This window comes from Anguilla rostrata, chromosome 8 (assembly GCF_018555375.3).
Source record: "Anguilla rostrata isolate EN2019 chromosome 8, ASM1855537v3, whole genome shotgun sequence".
In the NCBI taxonomy this organism is placed as follows: Eukaryota; Metazoa; Chordata; class Actinopteri; order Anguilliformes; family Anguillidae; genus Anguilla; species Anguilla rostrata.
In genome coordinates, this window is record NC_057940.1 from 30,067,781 (window position 1) to 30,092,850 (window position 25,070).

At 43.4% G+C, this 25,070-nt stretch overlaps 1 protein-coding gene across 1 annotated transcript in view; it reads left to right on the plus strand.

The window, feature by feature from the left end:
* Positions 1 to 25,070, plus strand: part of csmd2 (CUB and Sushi multiple domains 2) — a 259,924-nt gene that overhangs the window by 195,973 nt on the left and 38,881 nt on the right. Inside the window, exons 33-46 of the mRNA XM_064347643.1 lie at positions 1,588 to 1,683; positions 2,205 to 2,408; positions 3,512 to 3,636; positions 7,124 to 7,220; positions 7,829 to 7,933; positions 8,346 to 8,464; positions 8,816 to 8,885; positions 10,625 to 10,741; positions 11,510 to 11,719; positions 12,110 to 12,298; positions 15,649 to 15,826; positions 17,285 to 17,430; positions 18,456 to 18,536; positions 20,258 to 20,371. Coding sequence (XP_064203713.1) covers positions 1,588 to 1,683; positions 2,205 to 2,408; positions 3,512 to 3,636; positions 7,124 to 7,220; positions 7,829 to 7,933; positions 8,346 to 8,464; positions 8,816 to 8,885; positions 10,625 to 10,741; positions 11,510 to 11,719; positions 12,110 to 12,298; positions 15,649 to 15,826; positions 17,285 to 17,430; positions 18,456 to 18,536; positions 20,258 to 20,371 — 1,851 coding nt within the window. The remainder of the gene's footprint in view (positions 1 to 1,587; positions 1,684 to 2,204; positions 2,409 to 3,511; positions 3,637 to 7,123; positions 7,221 to 7,828; positions 7,934 to 8,345; positions 8,465 to 8,815; positions 8,886 to 10,624; positions 10,742 to 11,509; positions 11,720 to 12,109; positions 12,299 to 15,648; positions 15,827 to 17,284; positions 17,431 to 18,455; positions 18,537 to 20,257; positions 20,372 to 25,070) is intronic.

Sequence of the window (25,070 nt, forward strand, 5' to 3'; positions counted from 1 at the left end):
CGTCATAATGACGGCTCACAGCACAGTCCATAATAACTACCCGCCGCGCCGCTGGGCACCGCGACAGCGGACGCCGCCGCGCTGTCCGTGTCGCACGCTGCGAGAGAAGAGCGTGTCCGTGTCTGCGCGGTTTGTTTCGAGGCACAGCAGGTACGCGTCAACATTTGATTTTAGCTCTCCCCCTCTGAGGCGAGCGGAGCCGCGGGGAAGTCTCCGCAGACCGGCGGTATCGCTCTCCGCGGGATGTAAACCCACGCCAATCTAAACCAACCGCGCCGAATCCCGTCATCAAGGATTTACTCAGAGAGAGAGAGAAAGAGAGGGAGGGGGGATAGAGTGAGAGTGAAAGAGAGAGAGAGAGAAAGAGAGAGGGGGTAGGGTGTGTGTGAGAGAGAGAGGTGAACTGACAGCTTTCACACATATTTGCACATGCTTGCACTACACACACATACACACAAAGACCAAGTTTCATTCAGTCTTGACATCAATGATTTACTTATATAGGGGGGCGGGGATAGAGAAAGAGAGAGACAGAGAGAGTGGGTAGAGTAAGAGAGAGAGAGAGAGGGGCATAAAGAGAGAGAGAGAGGCCTAGAAAAGCGAGATGATTCAATTACCGAGCCTAAACATCCGCAACAATAAGCCAGCGCTATCTCTGCAGCATCTTGGGAGATAAAGGCATGATAGCTGATTGGTGTGATATACAGGTGCATTGAAATTACACCATTCACATGACAAATAAAACAATTACGTTCTGCCCCACTGAGCTGTGAAGCGAGCACTGGTGTACTGCCACTGCAGCACCGCCCATTGTTTTTGAAATTCCATTATCCCAAAAAAATGCCACAGTATCAATAAACATGGGAATATATCAAGCTTTATTTTCCTAATGGTAATTTGAGGTTTGCATTTGAAGGCAAGAAAAGACCGTGTGGGTTGGAGGGAAAAAAAAAAACATGGCCTGCTGGTTTTCTCATTTTAAATTAGCATGTAAGGCATTAGTTGACACTGAGGCCATTTGCCTGAGGCCAGTGTATTCAAGAATCATCTCGAAGATATTTTTATAGGCTTCTCAAAAATTTTATTAAAAAAACATAATCTGAATTTTATGCTCTGATGAAAGACGAAACCGCATCAAATTTAAAAGAGCTATAAATTAATTAAATACTTTTTTAATGATGTGAAAACACTGCTACTTTGATGGATAAAAACCTTTACCATTACATTGCCTGACTTATTTTTATCCTTTCATATATTTAGAAAATGCGTGTGCGTATGGGTATGTGTGCATGTTTTAATTTGTCTTGTCTTGTAACACTTCATTTAACAGTCAGTACCTATGGCTACAACTATTCTCTTCCATATTTGATTGGAACTAATCGTTCCGTATTTTGAGAGAAAGATCCCCCCCCCCCCCCGCGCCTTAAAAAAAAATGTTGTTTCTGTTGTTTTAATATTTATCGTTTATATGGCGGGCCACTTGATGGCCTTCTCTGTGGTTACATCACAAGCCTTCTCAGGTCTGACACACAGGGCACGCAAAGCATTCACCCCTTAACCTGGCCATCCTCTTTGTGAACCCTGCAGGCGAATCCCTACCCCTGGCAACCTCCAACCAAATCCTCATCCGATTCAACTCGAAAGGCCAGGTTACTTCCAGAGGGTTCCACCTCGTCTATCAAGGTAAATACTATAGGCTAACTGGATGTGGCCCACTTAGTTTTTTTTTTTTTGGTGTCTGAATGGGGCCCTCTTCCCATAACCCCTGCTGATAGCATGTTTATAGAGTCTGTTGCATACAGAAAAGTGAAGCTTGCTTGTTTTTTTTAATAGCCTATTTAAAGTAAAATGCCTTCCCCATGTGATCTCAGAGGGTTGAATAGTTCAGTTCTGCTTTTTGGACTGACACCCATCAATGACTGAATTGGAATGCACCTCCATTGGTGTTCACCCCCTGTGTTTTAGCTATATTCTCACTTCATAATAGATGGCTTAGCTTTTAACAACCACTGATTGTTTGCTCAGCGTCAATCTGTGCAAACTCCTGGTGTGCTCTTAATGGAATAGCATTGCATGAGTAAACAACCGTAAAAGCTTGTTATTTAAGATGCGGCTCTAGGCCCGCTTCCCGATCTGCTTCCCCCTTTTCCCTTTTCGTCGTGGAAACCGTTGACCTGCGTTGTCTTTCCCTCCTTCCCCCGCAGCGGTTCCCCGCACCAGCGCCACCCAGTGCAGCTCGGTCCCGGAGCCTCGCTACGGCAAGCGCCAGGGGAACAACTTCTCCGTGGGCGCGGTCATCCGCTTCGAGTGCGACTCGGGCTACGTGCTGGAGGGGGCCAGTGCCATCGAATGCCTGACTGTCCCCAATGCGCTGGCACAGTGGAACAGCACCATCCCCAGCTGTGTCGGTAGGGGCCTTCCAGAGAGCCTTGGGAACAATTCATTCTTCTGGCTTCACTGGAACATTGTAAAATTAATTTGGCAAAAGCATTTTATTATATCATTCTTATGTTATAATTATGTTCAGTTGTGTTAACACTTGGGCATCCAAACTCTGTAGGTCCCGTTTTGAACTAAAAATAAATAACTGAATGGCTGTTCATCTTATCTTTCATAGCACTGCAGACACTCAATTATTTAGAGTATTCTAACGTGGACTGAAATAATTTACATTTCCTGCAAAGGCCACTTTGTGAAAAAAGACACGTTCTGTGTCATCCCACAGAAAAATGCGCTGCAAAATATTACTAGCTCACTCAGCTATTATGATTTTACTTGTACGCATCAGCAGATTTACAATTATGCTCTCATAAATTTCCTGGAAGATTAAAAGCTGGGCAAAAAGCTGAGATCCAGGCAAAGAGGTTAGATAGATAGAGTGCATACATTCAGCCCTCTTGTGGGCAATTTAACAGTGACTTGTAGTTCCAGCAATCATTTTTGAGCAGGGACTTTGAAAAGTAGAGGGAAACTCTGAGGCAGTTTGCAAGTGTAAGGCTTTTGCATGTCAGTTTACTATAGAAAAAAGTATGTTGGAAAACAGTTGCATTCAGAGGAAATGTACGCTGCTGAAACTAGATTCTCTGGACTATACATGGAAATGGCTGTGTTTTGCACGGGCCTAATGAGCAAGGTGGACAGATGTGAGGCTGTGGCTGTCCCTGGGAGCGCTGCACAGGTGACAGATGTTGCCTCAGGTCAGGTGTGTGCTCGTTTGCGAGGGCGAACAGATGTTGGAGTTACTCACCTGTGCGGTCCAGCACAATTGGCAGATGTTGGACCAAGGCAACAGGAAAGAAGGGTGGAGCTTCTGAAGATCTGAAACACTCCATCTGCTGTGTGTGTGTGTGTGTGTGTGCAAGCATGTGCAAATATATGTGAAAGCTCTGTTTACTTCCCTCTCTCTCTAGCTTTTAGCTTACTCTCTCTCTCTCTCCCTCTCTCGCTCTCTCTCTCTCTATCTATCTATCTATCTATCTCTCGGTCCATCGTGCTGTACCTCTCGCTCCAGTTCCCTGTGGGGGAAATCTAACCCAGCGGACTGGAACCATCTTGTCTCCAGGCTTTCCTGACCCATACCTGAACAGTCTGAACTGTGTGTGGAAGATCACTGTGCCGGAAGGTTCTGGCATTCAGGTATGAACATCTTTAATTGGCTGAGGTTCTTCCCTGCCTCATCAAACAGAGACTTTGTTTCAAAAAGGCATATTACACAAGCTCTTAATAGCCAGAGCTAGCATTTTTAGCATTTCTTTATATTATACTACACACACACACACACACACACACACACACGCACACACACACACACACATACACACGCATATATCCAAACAAGCTTCAATTGCCACAACGAAACATTACAAATTGCCAACAGTTTTTTCCAGCAAGTGCACCTTTAGCTTTACAGGTAGTTTGAATAGTCTGTTAGCAAAATCGCTAGTCACCGATTCATGAGATAATTGCCAAATTAATGAACCTTTCCTTTTAAAACTTTGTGTGCAACTGGAACATTTAGAGCACCGGTGTCAAACTGCAGACCCGGAGGGCCTCGGTGTCTGCTGGTTTTCCGGGTGTTCTCGGCACTACTGGTTCATTTAATTCATTGATTGGCTAAAGAACATACATGCCTTGTTCTCAAGGTCTTATTTGGCTGCTGTTGAAAGATAACCACAGAAACCCCACAGACACCGCAGCCCCCTGGGAATTCATTTGACGCACCTGATTTAGAGGTACAGTGCTTCCGTGCTATAGCGCCCGCTGTTGTACAGCCTCACTCAAAAAGTTTAAGCAATTCCTCATGTACAGATGTCCTCCCACAGAAAGCCGTTGTATTTCTTCATCGCTATAACCACACTCTGAGCTGATAAAGTGTACCACCAGCAAAAGAAAAAAGAAAATATTGAAAATAGCAACTCACTCTCACATGCCCTAAACACAGGCAGAAAAGACATGAATAGGCATTGTTGCATCTAACAATACCAAAACTTGCCAATAAGAGATTCATTATGTGAGAGATAAGTGGTTTAAATGTGATTATCCTGATAAAAAATGACGCATTGTTTATGTGTTCTCCTTTTATGCAGCTTGAATTTTGTCATTTTAATACAGACTTCACTTTTTAGACCATTGCAGGAGCTTGCAACATTGTAAAAACTGATGAACCCTATCCAGGTTCCAAACCAATAACCCCCTGGTTATAACTGTTGCTTCACTGTAAAGAGATTTGAGCTCCCAGGCTCCTGTATGTTAATCCCTTGTAGTTCAGTGGTCATATACTTTGCAGTGTCCAGCCATCTATGAAAGAGGCTTGTCCCCAGGCTGGATTACTAGTACTGTATTTCACCAGGACAGGGGAAAGCAATGGTCTCTGTCACTGCCTTTCTTATGATAAGTACAAACTTATTAACTATTCAACACCTCTGCTGGAAAACCATCTCTCTATTCATGAGGAACCACACGCTGTGTTTAAATGGAGGGTTGGAGTGGATGGCGTTAGCGTGCATTAAAATCCCAATGGGACCTAACATTGGTCCCGTGGGAACTCCGGAAACTGGAAATAATGGGGAGAAAAGCTCTCTAAACTCTTAAGTTAATTGTTTCAAGTGAGTGGTGGGGTAATTATGAGGGTGTCATAGGAGCCACTGCTCAGCGGTAGGTTTAGTACATACTGTGTGTTGTGGATGTCTCTGCTCAGAGCCCATGTGCTGTATTGTGATCTAATTGGGGGGGCTGGTACTATATGTTGTGTGTGTGTGAGGATACACCTATTTTCCTTCACTGTTTTTCTCTCAGCTCAACCGTGAAAGCAGGTCTGCCCTCACAGTCCCACCCTGGTGAGGTGCACTTTCAAAACATCATAATGCTTTCCAAAGAGTGTGAGAAGGAGCAGAAGGTGGTGGAGGGAATGTACTGTGATCTCCAGTTCTGTACATGCACATACTTTTAATCTGCGAGAACGTGCCTCTCCCTGCTGCAGCCCGCGCGTCCAAATTAAATCAGAGCGCGGTTAGTCTGAGCCGAAATTTAAAAGGGGGCCTCGCCTCGCGCATTCCGCCCGCTCTTGAAGAAAGATCAATCTTTGATCTGCCTTTTCACCGCCAGTCCAGCGGTGAGTCTTGGGCCGCCTCTGTAATTGTCTCGCATCCGATCCATAACCATTTCAGAAGAGAGCAGTAAAAACTGCGCTGTCTTTAGCGCACAGGAAAGTGCCAGAGCCCAGGGGCCAGGCGCGGGTTGGAAATATCGTGCGGAGGGTTAGAGTCCCATCTGCAGCTCGCTTGATAAGATGGATGTCAGATCTGTCTGGTCATTTGCCTTTTTTCCAAATGACTGTGCCTTGTCGCTCCACTGAAATGAATTGAATGTAGCCGTATGTGTGCATATTTCTATTTTGAGCAAATTGTCTGGGCAGGGTGCTGTATTGACACCGAAAAGGTATTGAGTGTGAAATTGGGTTTCCTGTCCTGTTCCATCCAGTTTTTTTTATTATAATGTGCAATTTCAATCATGTTCATAAGTCATGTTTGAGATTTGCAGTGAATTAGTATTTTTAAGTCATTTATAAGTTTTTTTAATGCATTTTTTATCTTTGTATTTGCATAGTTATTCCTCGAAATGTTGGGAGATGAATTATTCACTGTATTTTGGACCAAAAATAACTACAAATAAAGCTGAAAGCGGTGAACTGAAGTGATTAACGTCACTTTATTTCAAATGGGCTGAAAATGAAATGCTAAGGTGCTTGAGTGCTACACCATGACCACATCTTACGCACGCTATGGCCTGCTCTTAACAAAAAAAAAAGAATATTTTTTACAATTGTGTTGCAAAAAGGTACAAAATAATGTCATTTTAAGTGGGGACTGTCATATTTAAATATTGAGCAGACGGCAGACATGTGAGCAGTCAGGAGACGTCAAAATATGGGTTTGTTTGAGGTGAGAGAGAAAGTATATACAAAATATCCCTTTATGTTAACAGATGTCAATAGGAATGTGTCAAGTACAAAGCTTCATGAAAGTTGTAAATTATACTCGTTATTGTAACCTGCTTTGCCATAATGGAAATACTTTTGAATAGAGAGACATAAAAACAGTAATTTCTATATATTCAGTCAGACAAGTGGAGCTTGTGCTTTTCAACTGGGTAGTCTTTTCTCTGACATGTCTAATGGGGGTTGTAGACTCCCAACTAGGTTTAATCATGTGTAAAAAATAGTGCCACCTTGAAAAGTAATGGAATGTAATGCTATAAGTGGGTTTACTGAATTGTAATGAAGTCGCAATGCATAGAAAATTCAATGAGACTTCTATTCCTCTGAGTCGTGACTAAAACAGAAATATGAGTTTAAGAGGCTGCAATTTCCCCATCCCTTAACCATTCCCATATACAGTGTTACATGTAAGTGTTGGTTCAGACCATTGCAGTTCTTCTGTACATGTACTGTTTGAATGAGGTACAGGTTAAGTGATCAGCCTTACCAATATGTTTGCAAAGAAACAACCTGACTCCTCAAATATGCAAATGAAATCCCCTTGCCCCAGTTCACCAGCTCCACCCTGTCTCCTTACTGAAATAGCCCAGTTCTGATTCTGTTCTCTTGCTCTCTGCTGGGTGACAGATCCAGGTGATCAGCTTCATGACAGAGCAGAACTGGGACTCACTGGAGGTGTTTGATGGAGGCGATAACACTGATACCATGCTGGGCAGTTTCTCGGGTAAGTTGTGTGCCAGTAGGAGGGGGCTGAGCAGATGCAGTCATGAGTGATCACTGAACCATTTATCACCACCAATCACCAGCCAATCGAAGTAGTTCAATGTGATAACTTCAGGCCTGTCAATTGGCCTACACCCATGGAACAGAGACATGCAGTATTGTCATTGTGATGACCCTGCTACATGTTATGTTGTTAAAAAAACAAAAACGGATATGTGATTTCATTATTTTATATTTTCAATTCAAACATTGTGTATATCATAAATGCCCTCACACACATAATGAAGACATAATAATACTAGCAAATACAATAGGGTTCCAGCAGCTGCTTGGCCCCCTAATAATAATGCTTGAATTTGTTATTCAACATAAAGGGCAGCATAACATGTCTTTTATGACCTGTGAGTGGGTGAGTGCTGGTAATAAATACAAAAATAAGTGATGATATTTCCATCAGATATACAACATTCAGACTGCAGTTAAGAATGTATCATAAATTATGGAATGGAACAGGCATGCCTGTTTGGAACGATCTTTGTCCCTGTGCTTCCTGTTGCCACTCCGTTTGTCCCTGTGCTAACTGTCGCCTCTCTGTCCATCCCTGCATAGGCACAACTGTTCCAGCACTGTTGAACAGCACATCCAACCAACTGTACCTGCATTTCTTCTCTGACATCAGTGTGTCTGCAGCTGGCTTCCGGTTGGAGTACAAGAGTAAGGAGAGCATAGGCAGCCGTGTCAGGCTCATGGAGCAAGTTTACTGTACACTGTTAATATGTATGCCTGCTTCTGCCTTCTTGTCCCCAGTTGCCAGGGGTCTGCAGGGACCTCTGGCCTGTTTCAGTCCTTGAATTTTGCCCTCCTGAGTGCATGACCTTGGTCATATGACAAGGCCTTCTTTGAAGGCACATAGGCTTGTTCTCTACGGAGAAAAACAATGCAAAGAGTGGACGTGGGCTGGGCAGTTCACAAACCTGTAGGACCTCATCTGTGGTTGATCCAGCCAGCTGTATACATGTAACCGTCTTTCAAAATACTTGTGCTATGTTTAACCCCCTCCCCCCTCCTTCTACAGACTTCAGTAATCTGTTACTGGCGTTTCTGACTCTTCCTCCATCTCTCCTAGCGGTGTCTCTCACAAGCTGTCCCGAGCCTGTCGTTCCCATGAATGGGATGAAGGTTGGCGACCGCCTGCAGATGAACAATGTGGTGTCATTTCAATGCGAGCCAGGCTACACCCTGCAGGTCTGTCCCTCTGCCCTCTGTCACTCCATCCAGCCAATTATATACCTATATATAGCAGCTTCACTGGGTAGTACAAGCCTACCACCTGATGGGAGCTTTTCTTTAATGGATGCGTGTAGCTGTATTGACAATAACCGTAATCGCTTTTCTCCATCTGCTCAATTGTTTAATGTCCATTTGATCTCTCAGGTCTTTGTCTTCCTATTCTTCGGAAGATGTGTTAGAAATGAACAAAAGCTGGAGACCTGCTGTGAAATGGATAAGGGGTTCGGAAACCGTGCAGAAGAGCAGAGAAGTACCAGTGTAACTGCGTAATTAACTAATTAACTTTGAGATTTTGTGTCGTTGCAGGGAAACTCTCACATCTCCTGCATGCCGGGCACTGTCAGGCGCTGGAATTTCCCACCTCCACTCTGCATCGGTAAAGAGCTCCTCTGAATCACATGCAGAATCACTGAATGGGAACAACACACATCATATACATCACAGCGTCTAATATGGCATCTTCATTGGACATGGTCTTTAGTCAGTCAATATTTATTCTGAATGAATGCTACTGTTGCAACTGGGTTTTTCTTCATACATATACTGTATATATACATTTAAATTTAAATGGCCAAACTCACCAAGCTGTGCTTGTGAAGAGCATATTATTGTTCGCGTTTGAATTAATTTGTGAAAGAAACGGACAAATATTGATTGGATACATTGTATAAATACACATAGATCAAAACTGATACTGAAAAGCTTGTTGTTCTCTCTGGAATTCTAGCATGCATTGTGTTTGCTCGTGGAATGCTCATGTTCCCCTTGTCGCTCCATACATTCTGTTTCATGCAAATCTTTAATCTTCTTTGGGGGGGTATTAAATAGTTTATTTATTCTTGCTGTGCTGAAGCAGCTTTGTGAATGTTCACATGCCGCCAGCGAGCACGCACTGTGCTGTTCTTGCGGTGCGTTCTGTCAGTCAACACAAGATGGCCGCGTGGGCGACTTATTACCTCTGTCCCCGTCCCTCCTGTTTGCTTTCCCCGCTCGCCCATCAAAAGTGGGAATTCACTTAGAGTCTTTTATGGCGGCTGCTTCATTTATCTCTCAAGCCTCCTCAGTCGGTCAATACCCTCTTCCATCAGGTGCCCTCGGCCGTTTTAAAGGGGCAAGGCCCGTTGTGACAGGGAATGCAGGGTCCGTCCCTGTGAGTGTCTGTACAGTCCGTGACTGCACTGGCGCTGTGCCGGAGAATGCAAGGGTAGCGCGTGTGCCTGTGTAAATTCGGAAACGTGCCTGATGGGGAACGGCCCCTGCTCCGGCCTAATTGGTCCTGTCACTTGCTCTGATTGGTGAAAGGCCAGCCGGGATTAATGGCCTTTTCTGGCATCAGCAGTTTCCTGATTGCACCTGGGTTCACGTCGGCACAAAAAGGATATTAACCCTTCTGCACTCCCAGCCAAGGCATCGCACTTGCATGTTCCTTCTAAATATCATTGATTTCATTTTTTTTTTTCCTTTTTTTAACTTTCATTAAGTGTGCCATAAATCTGTTACTATACAGTTTATGCTAATGCATGGGCTTCTGATGGTAAAATAAATTCTTCTTATAGGCTGATGCATTATTATTATTATTATTATTATTATTATTATTATTATTATTATTATTATTATTCTTTCTTTCTTTTATAAGAACCTACATTTAAAGGCTGTCTTCTACAATTTGTTGTTGGTATATATATATAGTCTAAAAAATAAGAGTGATGGGGCTTCAGAGAATCTTCAGAGTGGCGAGAGAAATAAATGCCAGCATTATGCTTGTGCTTTATGAACACAAGTTTGTTTTATTGATTGCCGACCTCTTATCACAGGCCTAGGGCCGTCTTCATTATGCTGTACCAATCTTGTAAAGTTTGGTGTTTTTGCTGTTTTGTAATTTCGCTGCCTTTGTCAGGCTTAGTTTTTACAATTAAAGTATTTCGTTTGATTGTACTGATTATCTCACTGGAGAGAAGTATGTAAGTAAAAATAAGTTTCGAAGGAGGTTGTTTGGGTCTATTTTTAGGGTAAGATTGTCACATCCAGTTATTGTGTGGCCAAGTTCCTGTGGGCTTCCTCTGGCTTAAATTGGGGTTGCCATTCCGGGTGCCAATTTGTCTCTTTTCTTCTTAGCTCAGTGTGGTGGTGTCCGGGAAGAAATGGAGGGCATGATCCTGAGTCCTGGTTTCCCAGGAAACTACCCGAGCAACAGCGACTGCACCTGGAGGATCTACCTGCCTGTCGGATATGGTGAGGTTTTCATCTTCCACGCCAATGGAATCTCAGAAATAGATGTTCCCAAATTCCAGCCTTGAGTCAGGCCATAATCTGATACAAACCAATGTACACCTTTTGTGCACTGAACCCATACAGTTTATCTCATGTTTTTTTTTTCCAGTATGGACCCAGACACTGTCCTGCCAAACTCTTTTTTAGTGCTTTGTATTTAGGTTGTAGGGATATTTGCTAGATATATTTTAAAGTGCATTTTGTTTACTGTGTCTGCCTGTGTGATTTGTGATAAAAGCTCTGACTATTGTAGTCTGACTAATTCCGGCATTGCAACACCATGTACTGCACCCCCTTACAGCAAGCTGAGACACTGGGTTTATTCCTTATGGAGAACACTATGTAAACACAGACGTGTGCTTTCATGCAGAAACATGTATCAGGAGCCACAGCATACCTTATTTTTTTTTTTGTAAAACATATATGTGGACATATGTTCCCTTGTGTTCAGTTTTCCTTGTCTTGGAAAGGATAATATTGACACATACAACATTAAAGTACCCTCATGAGACACCACACGACATGCAAAAGTGATTTCATACATTGTGTGTTATGCTTTCTTAAGATTGTTAGTTTCTCATGTACAAGGGGAAAATTTAACATTGTGTATCTTCTGCAGGAAAACACTGCTCTCATGGGTGGTGTAGTTCATAATCGGTTGGGGACTACATTTGAACTACCGTTGAACAAATGGTATCTCACTCACTCACTCACTGCCGTACCCCACAGGTGCACATTTGCAGTTTCTAAACTTCTCCACTGAGGCCAATCACGATTTCCTGGAGATCCGCAATGGCCCCTTCGAGACCAGCTCCATTATTGGTCGCTTCAGCGGGCAGGAAGTTCCCTCCTCCCTCCTCACCACCTCGCATGAGACCACAGTCTACTTCCACAGTGACCACTCCCAGAACAAGCCAGGCTTTCGCTTCGAGTACCAAGGTAAGGGAAAGCCAGCTATGTTCAGCTTCACTAACTGACCTCTTCTACGTAGTTAGAATGCACTGTGAAGTTAATTAATCAAATCAGAATTTGTTAATCTGTTAATTTAATCAGAATTACGTGCAGTGAATTATACCTTTTCTGGAAAAAAAAGAATACAGGATTTTCCATCTGTGACATAAAATTGTCTTTGCTCTTGTTGTTTTGTCACTGACATATAAATCATGAGTTTAATTAGGACCTGTGCCATTAACACTGACCTGGACGCCAATCTTCAAAACAATCAGAACTCATTTCCTCAGTGCCTGTATCCAACAGCTCTTTGTAATTGGTTGATTAGATTTTGATAAGCGTCTAATTGGCTTACTGAATGAGTTTTCCTGTTTACAGCCTATGAGCTTCAAGAGTGCCCTGACCCAGAGCCTTTTCGATACGGGGTGGTGGTGGGTGCCGGGTATAACGTAGGCCAGTCCATCTCTTTCGAGTGCCAGCCAGGATATCAGCTCATGGGCCACGCCATCCTCACGTGCCAGCATGGCACCACCCGCAACTGGGACAACCCCTTCCCTCGGTGTGAAGGTAGGTCTCATTGGCGGTGTCTCACTTGCAAGCTGGCAACTAGCAGCATTTTAAAAGCAGCATTTGTCCATTTGTCCGTTTAAGGAATATCACAAGCAGAAATCATCAAAAATGTGGCCTTTTAAAGTACCTTATGTTGGCCTTATTTTAAGGCAGCATCCAATGATTCTTCTCCAGGTGGGGTGTGACATATCTCTACAACCACCTAGGAAACATGGAAAGATTGAAAAAATAGTCACTATAGAATAAACAACAGAATTACAGAATTGTTGAAGTTCTTCTTACATCTCATCCTTGACCCATTATTTACATCTCTCTTTGTCATTTATGTCATATCACTTACGAAATTACAGAACAGCTGGATATCTAGAGTGTAATGGATGTTAAACGGACGTTACTGAAGCAAACAAGCAAGAGACTAATCGCATAGTGGCTTGAGGGTTTCATATAACAGCATATAGAAAAAGAAACAGTGAAGATGTGTCTTGTGCCATAGTCATATTGTGTCGTTACTAAGAAGTAACTAAGATGCTGTGATAGAATTAGAGTACATAATTTAGATTGAAAAGCCGTGCATGGAAAGGTATCCGAGGATGTTACCTCACAGAGTCCCTCACACCACCCACCACTCCGGTAAATACATGAATATTCTTTTTTTTAAAGAAGAGAAAAAAATATAATTGCCTTTTATTTCAGTGTATCTTTTTTCTGCATGTGTGGAATTGTGCAAATGAAAAGGAATCGTAATCCTTCCTGTGTAGGAGGTATAAATCCATCAAGGTGCTAAGTGTTACGATAGTACGCTGTCTTCGATGAACATGCTTTTCTGTGTTGCCAAAGTTAATTCCTAAATGAATATGGATTGGAATGGATTGGATTAGATTGGACCTAAAAGGAAGCAAAGGGTCTGAAATAAAACCACTGAAAAAGGATGTGGTGATTATCGCCAAGCGCTGAATTCACAACATTCCACAAAACTGTGTCTGCCTCATCCCCTTTATTTATCTATGGAAAAAAATGGACAGCTTATACATCCAGTAAATGAATTAGTTTACTGTTCCAGATCCTTTGGTTCATGTGCGTGTATGCGCTTCTGTGTGTCTACGTCTGGCTTCTGGTCTGGGCTGGACCCGGTGGAAGGCCGACAGGAGGGGTTCCAGGGGAATTTGGCGGTCCTACCAGGAGTCAACAGTGTGGCCCCCTCCGTAGTAACCAGCTCTGCCGCCCGACTCTTACCCCCTTCTCTGTTCAGGTTCTCAGGTCCTCATTTAAACAAAAGCTTCCTTAATTCCAGGGTTGAATCCTGGCAGGCTACAAACAGACAATTTCAATTATTTCACGTCAAACTACCTGGCTCAGAGAGATGGGCGGGAAAGTGACATTTGGCATAAGGGATGTGAGTTAGCTGGGTGGGAGGTCAGGTAGATGTCATATGTGGTGCCTGTGAGATTTTTTTTTAACGAATCAGGGCTGAAAATTTAGGGGCTTGAGGTAATTATAGTCACGGTTAGGCCTTGAGCTGTCTGTCTCGTCAATCACTGGAGTGGATCTGGAGAACAGGTTGTCAATTGGACATAGATAGAAAGTCCCGGAAAATAGAACAGGAGCTGAGAAGTGGTTGTGGCCTAATCAGCGTAGTGGTCAATTTTTCCGTGCTTCAGAGGGCAGAAAATGGCTGTGACTCACTCAAGGTGGTCTGAGGGGTGAAAAGGAAGTGATTTCTTCCAAGAGGAGGGAGAAAAAAGTAATCTTCCCCAAATGCTAGTTTTTAAGGAGTGATCTTATCTATGCATGAAGAACTGCTTCATTAGAGTGAAAGCATTGACATTCAGTGAAATGGAAATGGAATGATTAATAAGAAGTAGTTAGACAGACTGCACATCTTGTTAGTCCTAATTGAATGTGAATTGTTTTGACTGAAGTAAAACAAACAAATGATGCGAAAGTTGAGAAAGATACATCCATCAATCATGGGGGACAAAGAAAAAATGCACCCAGTGTACAGACAACTGTGTTTTTTGTTTATTAATTATTATACTATACTATAATTATTATGCTAACTATCATTAATGGGAAGTCCTTAAACCTTTGAAGCTTTCGGGCCGTGCCCTTGGCTCTCATGGAGAATGAGTTCTCTCTGTCCCAGCAAGCCAATGTCCCATTTACAGTTCAAGCCCCAGGTCACGGTGACCATGGCGTGTGCATACTTTTCCTCCGGTTTCATACCTGCCTCCCCCGAGCGTGCCCGCCTCCGAACGTGACAGGTGCCGGCCTCGCTGTACGGTCCCCCGTACGCCCCCCGCCCACCTTCCGTCCTTCGGCCAATCAATAGCATCGCCGAGCAGTTATGCTCAATAGCGGCGCGTGTTTTTAATCAATGCCCTGATCGATACTTCATTTAGCAGGCGCCGAGGCAGCTTGGAAGGACGGCTCGCATGGAGATTAACAGGGCGGCTATTTCCACACACAAAGGGAGAGGTTGAGACGAGGGGCGGGCGGGTGATGTGAGGAGAGCCGCCTTGACCTTGAGGCCCCGGGAATGCGTAATTAGGCGCTGGCCACTCGGGCAATGGGCCCATGCTGATCTCTGTGCATCGGCAGCGCGATTATTCACACCACGCGTATCAGCTGCATATCGATGGTCAGATTGAGCTGTCCTGTGCTGTCAAAAGGGCAAAACCATATTTGTCCTGCTTTACAGATTACTTACACACACTCATACACGCACACGCACACGCACGAACACATGGTCTAACATTGAGTCCTTTGAAAGTATTGCTTTTTCTCCCTCTCTGTCTCCTGGCATGCCTTTCACAGCATCACAAGTGTCAGTATCATACATGATCATAAAGGTCTCATCCAGAGCCCTAATTAAAGTCTATAAGTATTGCAGTGAATGATCGTGTGCAAAAACTTTCACTTTAGTACTGTACATGGGCTTGGCCGTGCTATTATATTTGAAGGGGGCAGTATGTAACCAGGGTTCTTTAAGGGAGTGTTACTGTCTGGGTCTGGGAGAGATTTGGTTGAGACTATGCCATCCTGGATGTGTGTGCTTAGCTCATCTCTTTCAGGGCTCTGGAACACTTGCAGGGTTCGCCCTTACTTTCCCCTCCCAGAGTGACTCCTTGTGGGATAAGACTGTGCCCTTATCTCACCAGAACATTCTTTGATTCCTGACTCACTAGCTGACTTTCTCAGTTAATCTGCAGCCCAGACAGGACCGAAGAGGAACCAAAGAGGAAGAGGAGAAAATGGGGAGAGAGACCTGTTTTTTTAATGAATTCCCCTTGAATCCAGCTTTACCTGATTCTTATTCATGGCCTGTTTCGTTCATTTTATTCCCACAGTGCCCTGTGGGGGTAACATCACTTCGGAGAACGGGACCATCTTCTCGCCCGGGTACCCCGAGGAGTACCCCAGCTCCACCGACTGCACCTGGCTGATCACAGTGGCCCCCGGCCTCGGGGTCAGCCTCAACTTCACCCTGCTCCAGGTCCACGGGCCGCACGACTTCATCACCATCTGGTAAGCCAGCCCATGACCGGGAGCCCGATAATCTCCGGGGCGGAGTTATCTGCCTCTTTCTCTTTCTATTCCTCCCCATCCTCCTCCTCCACATCCTCCTCTGGACCTGGTTTTATTTTTGCTTTTCTGGTTGCGGAACAAATCTGTGAGTCAGGATCCAGCAGTGTATAATCCCCCCCCCCCCCCCCCACTCTCTCTATCTCCATCGCTGTGGCTCTCACTCTTACTGTCCCCCCCCCCCCACTCTCCTGCCCTGGTTTTGCTGATGGAAGGGGAGCGAGAGAGATGGAGAAGGCAGCCTTCACCCTCAGAATACCGACTGAAAAGGCCAGGGCGGGGAGCATTCCCCCCTCGCTTCATTTGTTATCCACGCGGCCCCGTCGAGCCAGAACACTCAAATTCACATTCTGGACCGCTGTCACACCGCCAAACCGTGTCATTTGTTTGATTAATGAGATGTGGCCGGAGAGCCAATCGGGCGCGCCCAGGCGGCTCCGTGGAGATGTGCAGACGGGCTCCGTATGCATATTCAGGAATGGGCTTTGACACGCATGGTTAGGCCGGGGCCAGTTTTGGCCGGGAAGAGAGCTTTTAAGGGGTCCTCTGTGCGACTTCACCCTGAACGCGTGCCAGTCCGGCGGCTCAAAAATTCTCTGTTTACCCTACAATTTCTGCCTCTGTCCGCGTCGGACCGTATTAGTTATACAATCTGTCGGAACAAAGCGGGACAGGGCTATTTCAGGACTCTCTCAGCGGCAGCGGGGGATTATGGGTCTTGCAGACGTGTGCTGTTAGAACCAAAGGTCGATTGTATAGGTTTCACAATTCAAACTTTACATAGTTGTGACAACAGAAGGTTCTGCTAAATGAGCCAGAACGGCTCAAAAGCTCAAAGCTTTTAAACTCTCCTGTTCGATTTCAACCTTCGAGAGTGTCTTCTCAAAAGCTCTGTGATGGAGGCAAAATGGCGGCAGTGGGTTCCCCGTCCTACACTTTGCAGTGAAGTGCTCATACGCTCGTATGTTGAAGGAGCCCACTGTAAATCCATCAAGGAGTTTGTCCATAGCCGCAGTTGGCAAGACAGTATTCTCCAGAATAAAGCTATATAAACGTGCAAGATTGCAGAGTCCCTGATGTACACTCTGCGAGGAGAAGACAGATACTTTATAACTTGAATGGCTGCTGTAGGAATGTGAGAAATTGTCAGATCGTCCCATGCCCGTGGGAACACCGGCGTAGCAGGATGCATCTCAAACTTCAGAATGTTTATCACGTGTCTGGTGGGACACTTTTTTTATGGTTTGCTTTAACAGCTGAGGATGTTAAGTATTTTGCTTTTAGCCTGTCAGCGGGGGGAGCTGATTTTAACAGGGGTGGATGATCAAAACCGTGGTGGTCTGGGCGCTGGAGAAATCCCTCTCTGTGCCCTGACATGTTTACTGTCTGTTCCCCCCGTAGGGACGGCCCCCAGGAGTCAGCCCGCAAACTGGGCGTGTTCACCGAGGGCGAGCCAGCCGGCTCCACAAGCAGCACCTCCAATCAGGTGCTGGTGCGCTTCCGTAGCGACTCGGAAAAAGGAGGGCTGTTCAAAATCAATTACCAAGGTATTGTGGCCATCAAACGTACAGATATAATCATTCCTGATTAATTACTGATTGGAATTTATTTATTATTACATTATATTATTATTTATGTTGTATCTGTTTGTTTATTTACTATTCCCAGTTTAAAATATTTGCCATCCAACCTGATTTTAATAAAAAGTTAACGTCATAAGGAACTTCATAAAATAACTTGCTGAATTACTGTTTGATAAGTTACCAAGCAAGCTATGATAAACAGCTAAGATTTGCAAATTTGACTTTAAAAAGGACAAATGTGATTCCACACTAAATGGGAAAGTAGTAATGTACTGTAGCGCTGTGTAGATGTGTCCTTATGTGTTAAGTAATCTATTCTAACTAGCTTGCATGGCACCATTGTAATTAAGTATGGCTAAGATAAGCTTTGCCTGTGTCTTGCATATTTGACTGCAGACTTGTAGATTTGGAAGATTAAACTAACTTACTGTCTTAGCCCAATAATAAGCTCAATGGTGATCATGTACTCTGTTTCTAAATGTTAAACTTAGAAATACTGTACATGGTTGCCATGGTCATCTGTAACTAATCATGAATCATGAAATTTTCAGTCATTTCTTACTTAAAAATGAGCATACAATGCAGATCAATTGAAAAGTTGACCATGGGACATAGATGGGCCAGTTGACCCAATGAGAAATCATATCTGTAATGGTGGCACCGCTTTTCAGTAGTGGCTCATTGGAAGAGAACAGAACTGCCACAGATTCCCCCACACTCACTGTACCCATCCATCTCTCTCTCTCTCTCTCTCTCTCTCTCTCTTTCTCTCTCTCTCTCTCACTTTCTCTCTGCCTTTCCACACGTGCACTCACACCACACACACACACACACACACACACACACACGTTTGCCTCCAAGCTCCATGATTTATCTTTTTTTTGTGTGTGGGTGGGAGGGGGGGTGCTGATACTAATATGGAAGAGCCATGCATATGCAATTAATGCACCCTCTTACTCATTTATTTTGGATGCCTAATCTCCTTCCAGCCTACCGACTTCAATTCTGCCTCCCCCCTCCAATCATACCCCACGCGGAAATCCTGATGGCGAGCAAGGAGTTTAAAATAGGTGAGTGGTGCGGCCGGGGCTCAGCACATGGCTACATTCGTACAGAGACGGGGGCCTCCAGGAAGTTGTGTGGCTGGCAGGCATTCATTAGTATTGTTTACAGGCCTTTGCCTTTTTCAACCCTCTCCGTCTCACTATGGAATACAAATTCCAGAGGTCCCTGAGCCACCTCCAGCACTACATTTCCCAGGGAGTCTTGCTCATATCGGCAGTGATTCAAGTTTAGAGCTGCTAGGTTAGATGCTATATGTACACCGGCCTCTGTTTATTGTTTTTGGGTGAATTAGGCAGGCCAGAAGCCATTATTACATTTTTTTCTTCTTTTTTCCCCCCCCAACACTTTTATAACCAGGGACAATTTTCATTTTCTAAAAACATAACAGTTGTATTCTACTTTACTAAATCATGTCTTTCATAGTGTCAGTACTGTCACCATGAGACTTTCGACTGCTGTGTGAATTAGTCTTGGTTTGATTTATGTGAAATTGCTTGCTGGTTTTTGCCCTGCCCTGTCTGCAGAATCACAGTCCCACCATAAAATTGGGGTCGCAGTTTTATTTTGGAACCAAATTGCTTTGGGCTTGACCACAACAGGGTCTTTGGAGAACTTTTGATGTAGTCCAGTCACCAGACAAAAAGTGTTATTCTTGTTTCAATCATTGCCCTCAGATATAGCCTTATTTATTTAACGCAGGCTATATTTATTATTATTATTATTATTATTATTATTATTATTATTATTATTATTATTATTATTATTATTATTATTATCATTATTATTTAGAGAATTTAGACACTCAAAAAAAACCCTTTAAAAATCTGCCCTTCTAAAAATATTTCTGCCCTTTTGATAAATTACAATTTGCTGAGAAATCAACTGACCTTCAAATGCGCCCTCGACAGTGCTATATCTGAACACATGCCCACGGCCTTAATGCATGCTCATGCCCTGCAAACGACCCCTCTGAAGGGCGCAGGTCAGTATTCTGCATCATGATATCAGCAGAAAAGCATCAATTAAAGGCAAGGCCACTGTGTTTAGTCTTCTCTCCAAAAAAACATTGTGAGCAGTTGGGTAACCCAGGAGGGGATTTGCGAGGGCGTTGCTATCTGGCAGCCCCTTGCAGTTGTGAACAGGCATTTTTGATAATTGATTATGCGCCACATTAGCTTAATTCACTGACTCAGTGAAAAACCCCAGTGGGGGAGGGGAGTAAGGGCAGCTGGGCACAGTTTTGAAAAATTGAATCTAGGGTTGATATCATGAGTTTCAGAAAGCTTCTGGCTCTGATTAATGACCCAATTGTTAATATCAGTGTTAATAAGTGATAAACCGGTACGTGCAGGTGGAGCCAGTCATCCGTGAGGGCGGGTTTAGATGGTATAATTAGCATATGGCATGTGATGTGTGGACTCGGGAGGCGTGCTCTCTTTCTGTTCTGTTTGCTGGTTAATGTAGTGCCCCCGCAGCTACACACACTTTTCTGCAGTGCACACACATTCAGACCTCTTTTCCCTTAGCAGCAGCTTACTCTAAGACTCTAAAACGAGCCGACCTTCACCCGGCCCAGGTGTAAATGTATAAATGTCAATCCACACACTGTTGAAAATGAAGGTTCCATTTTGGCTCTGACATATCCGTAGTCTGCACTGCGGTAGAGGGCAGGACTCCACATAGATGCTGGGCTTGTCCCTTACTCACTGTCTCTGCTACCCTGCAGGGGACATTGTGCGTTACAGGTGCCTTCCCGGGTACCAGCTCAGCGGAAACGACATCCTCTCCTGTCGGTTTGGGACCCATCTTGAGTTTGAAGGACCACCGCCGTCATGCGAAGGTGAGGGTCTCTCAGATGGCAGGAAAGGCTTCAGGTGCAGCTGGGTGGGGGAGGACGTAATTGGCCCTGAGAGTCACCCTGTGTTATTTTCACCTCATCTTTCTCTCAGTGTATGAATCACAGGTCTCGTGACCATTCTTTTTTATTTTCTGGGACTCCCTCTGGCAAACTGAGTCACATGTGTCAGATTTAACTTGTGGCCACAAAACTGAAATTGCAACTCGTCAGACTCAAAAAAAAAAAAAAAAATCACTAAAAAAGTAATAACTAATACTTTACTGACCTGGCTTAGTACTAATTACTTAGTACTGCTTTATACTAAAAAATAATCAAAATATATATATATATATATATATATATATGTGTGTGTGTATGGTTGTTAAGGGGTTGTATTTTTTGTAAAACTGATAGAAGCCCCTGCCTGAATCCTGAAGTGTAAATGCTTACTTTTAAAGTGGCACAGCTTGTTCAAAACAATATTTACATCACTAGCATGCATGCCGTGTGCAGCCAGAAAAGCAGTTATTTCATGGTCCAATCCACCGACTGCGCTGTGCAGCCTTTTCTCCAGAATGCTGTGCATCTTAAGCAGCTTGTGCAGGCGGAACTCATGCAGTCAATCGGCCAGAAAATGTGAGCATTTTGCTTGTCACCACTGGCACAGTCAAGATTAGACTTCAGACTATGGGGAGCATTACCGCTCTGTGATTCAGTTGATTGGATGAATGAATCCAGCATAGGAGGGCATTGGTGTAATTTATTATTTTAAAAATTATTTAAAAAAATAATTCTAAATTCTGATTACGTGCCTCAGTTCATCAGTGCACGTAACATTTAATTTAATTGTGGTGTACGTATTTTTCCAGAAGGAGTCGAGGGTGTATTCGTAGTTTTATATGCAGGTTGTTTATCGCATGTTTCTGTGCACCATGTTCATATTCAAGAGCAATATCTATATACATAATATTTTTATTTATTTTATATTCAGTCTCAGTGCGAATAGGAGACATGATAACACTTCTCATCACCTATAAACTAATAGCCACATTACTGAGGACAGAGACTGATATGTCTCCAGGATTTTTTCCCTCATAAACACACCTGCACACACACACACACACTCTCACACACCAATGCACACCCTCATACACCCACACACAGACATACGCATTCATTATTTTACTTTAGCTTGGCCTTGCACAGTCAGTAACAAAATCTGACATGTCAGGTTGTTAGCAATGCATTGTGGGAAATAATTCAGCTGTCAGCATATGAATAAAGCCTTGCAGAATAGGCAAAGCTTAGTAAATGGAACTAATTACAGACTGAAGTATGGACGTTCAAAGTGTATGCAGGAAAAGGCTCATATTTTCTTTGTGTCACAAAAACCAAAAACACACGAGCCCTCACCCTTAACGGCAAAGCCCTTGTGTTAGATTTAGTGCCGCTGTAATTCATCTTTCCATTAATTAAGTGTCACTTGTTAATCACCCTAAGTATGAAAAGGTCCCCATACAGAGGGTCAGGAGACAGTGCTGAATATCTGCTCACTGTGGTCGGGGCTCTCTGGCTGACAGTCAGTTATATAAAATAGGGCAGCCTCATCAGGGAGGGAGAGATAGAGAGAGGCAGACAGAGAGGGGGAGAGAGAGAGAGAAATGAGGGAGACAGGGAGAGAGGTTCTGGGGGAATATGCTGCAGAGCCATAAGACAGAATAGAACAGAAGCATGGAGAAAGAGATGAAAGTGACGGTGGGAGGGATGGAGTGAGAAGGAGGAGGAAAAGGAGGTAGAGAAAGACTGAAGGGGGCGAGTAGCTGTTGCGTGCGCGGTGTCCGAAGGGCGAGAGACGGGAGAGGTGAGAATGAAGGGAACGGTGAAGAAGAGCAGGGCTCATTGAAATGCTGGTGATATCCAGGCTGCAGCTGCACCTATCAAATCACTGGCTTTTTTTCTGCCTCCCCCCACCTCCCATCCTCTGGCCCTCCCCCTATCCTCTCTCCTCTCCCTGCTTCTCCATCACTGTGGTACAGTGTTGCTTTGATGCACCCTGTGGAGCGTCCTCTGCTCTCCCCACACCGTTAAAGTGAAATCAAAGGCCCGCTAACATCACATGGCCAAAGCCTAGAATCAACGCACCGTCACATCACAACCTTTGGAATTGTACTACTGCATTAGCGTAAGAAATTAAAATGCTAGGTTAACTGCCAACAGTATTAGTAAGTGGATCAGACATAATTTGAAACCTTAGCCTGGAAGTTCTTTCCTGTTGTCCTGCCCTGCTAATCACTAATCCCTTCTGAGTCACGGACATCTGTAGATTTCTTGGCTGGAGTGAAGCAGTGATTCATCTTTGTGCAAATTCATTCATCTTGCATTCCCATCATCCCCCTGTCCCTGCTTCTGACATTGACCCTCTGACTCTCTATGAGACCCCTGTCCCTCTCTCTTCATTACACTGCTCCTAATCTGCTGGGATCTCAACACTCCAAGCTTGCCTACCCATCTCCTTTAATCCCTCAAACAAACACCACCCCACACACACTCACACACTCTCTCTCTCTCTCTCTCTCACACACACACACACACACACTCTCTCTCTCTCTCTCTCTCTCACACACACACACACAGTTGCACAAACACAGAGAAACTTCATGCACGCATGCTCAGAATTCAAGTCTCTTGCATCCAGTCTCCATGGTGATAGGCATAAATCTCTCTCTATCTCTCTCTCTCTCTCTCTCTCATTCTCTTTCCCTCCCTCTCTTTCTCTCTCTCTCTCTCCCTCCCTCTCTTTCTCTTTATCTCAAATTCAAATTCAGAATGCCTTATTGGCATGACATATTTTGAAATATGTATTGCCAAAGCGCAATAATCCATCAGAATTATAACAACAATGATGAAAGGAATAACACCGACAGTAACAATAAATATGGAAATTAAAATATAACAGACATAAAATGCATATTAGTGTATAATAATAATAATAATAATAATGTAAATAAATTATACAAATATACATCATATAATTTGAGACAGATATATACATACATACATACATACATATGTAACACTGCATGGTACGACAGTGTTGCTAGCTATATATTCACATTGCAGCATGAGAAGATATGTGTGTGTGTGTGTGTGTGTGCATGTTTGAGTGGGAGACAGCAAAGGTTATAAAAGTTGTAACCGTTTGTTCCCCCCTGCTCAAATAGTGAAAGTGGCCAATAGAGAGTGTGTTTGATATTAAATATGTCTTCATGGCCAGGTGCAAACCAAAGCTTGAATATATTTCCTCTACTAAGTCGCTGAGGCTTATGCTGGGGACTCATCAGTTCTCTCATTTAATCTGACGGTGGTAAACACAGACAGGAATTAGGGTGTTATAACACTTCTCAGTGCACCTTCACCATTCTTTATCCATGCAGAGCTCTTCAGAGCCGCATGCATACTTATCTCAGTAATACTGATGTAATACTGAGCCTCGGCTGATCTGCCCATTATCTTTGCTAAGCTTATGTTAATTAAATACCAAAATAGATTTATTAATTGTTCGCTTGTTCCTTCAGCGGATTTTGTAGTTTTGTTGTTTTAGTGTGTGTGTTCACGTGCCTGTGTGAGAAAGTTTATAGTGTGATTACTTGTTTAATTGCAGCTCCGTTTCTCCACGGTCATAGCCACAGTAGAATTTTATTCTGCATTTTGAAAATGTAAATTACAATTTGCTTTACAATGTGTAACGTTGTTTGTTAACTGACAGACTCATTTTTCAATCGTCAAGCAGCGAGCTCTCACCAAAGGAGTTTCAGGTAGATAATACCAGATGTGTGTGCCCACACATACACACGCAAGGACTAATCTGCCACCACTAACACCCCCAGAAGATATGTGATATTTTCAGAAATTTTTCACATGCAAATATGACACCCCCCCCCCCCCTTGGAGTACTGAAGCTCTTTGGCACTTCTAGCCTGATAGAAATGTAGAAATTAGCAGCTCATTTACTGTAAAAAAAAAAAAAAAAAAGGGAATTGCTGTTAAAAAAGCTGCTCAAAACAATGAAAACTGAGAAGGGTGTTGCTGAAGCAGAACACTAAGACATTAGCTTTCACACCGCATGCTGATGTGAAGAGGTATGTCTTTTCTTTCAGTTGTTCTCTTAATGGTGTCCAACCCAATTGCTGTTTTTATCAAATAAAGAAACAAACAAACACATAAACTCATTTATGTATTTATTTATTTATTGAATAATAGCTCTGCTAATTGAGTGCATAATTGCCATGTCAATGATTTAAAGCCTGAATCATAGGAAAATCTCAATGTTGGAGAAAAATATTGCACTGGCTTTAATGTTAAACAGTTGTGGTAGGAAAGGAAATGTTGTGACAAATATTAATTGCATTAGTGCACAATGCCAATCCCCCAAAGCCATACAATTATGCATTTGCTATTTATTTGTAATAATAATAATAATAATAATAATAATTATTGTTGTTGTTGTTGTTATTATTATTATTAAAATGTGATAAGCTATTTTTTTTCTTTTAATTGAGTCTCAAGGATCCAGACCTAATAACAGTCTGTGCGAAGAGTCTCCTGTACTTAGGTCCCTCAATTTACTGAAGAATTGCCACTCATTCTCCAGCCAGAGAGAAATCCTCAGCCTTTAATCCCAGGGCTGTAGATTGCATTAGTG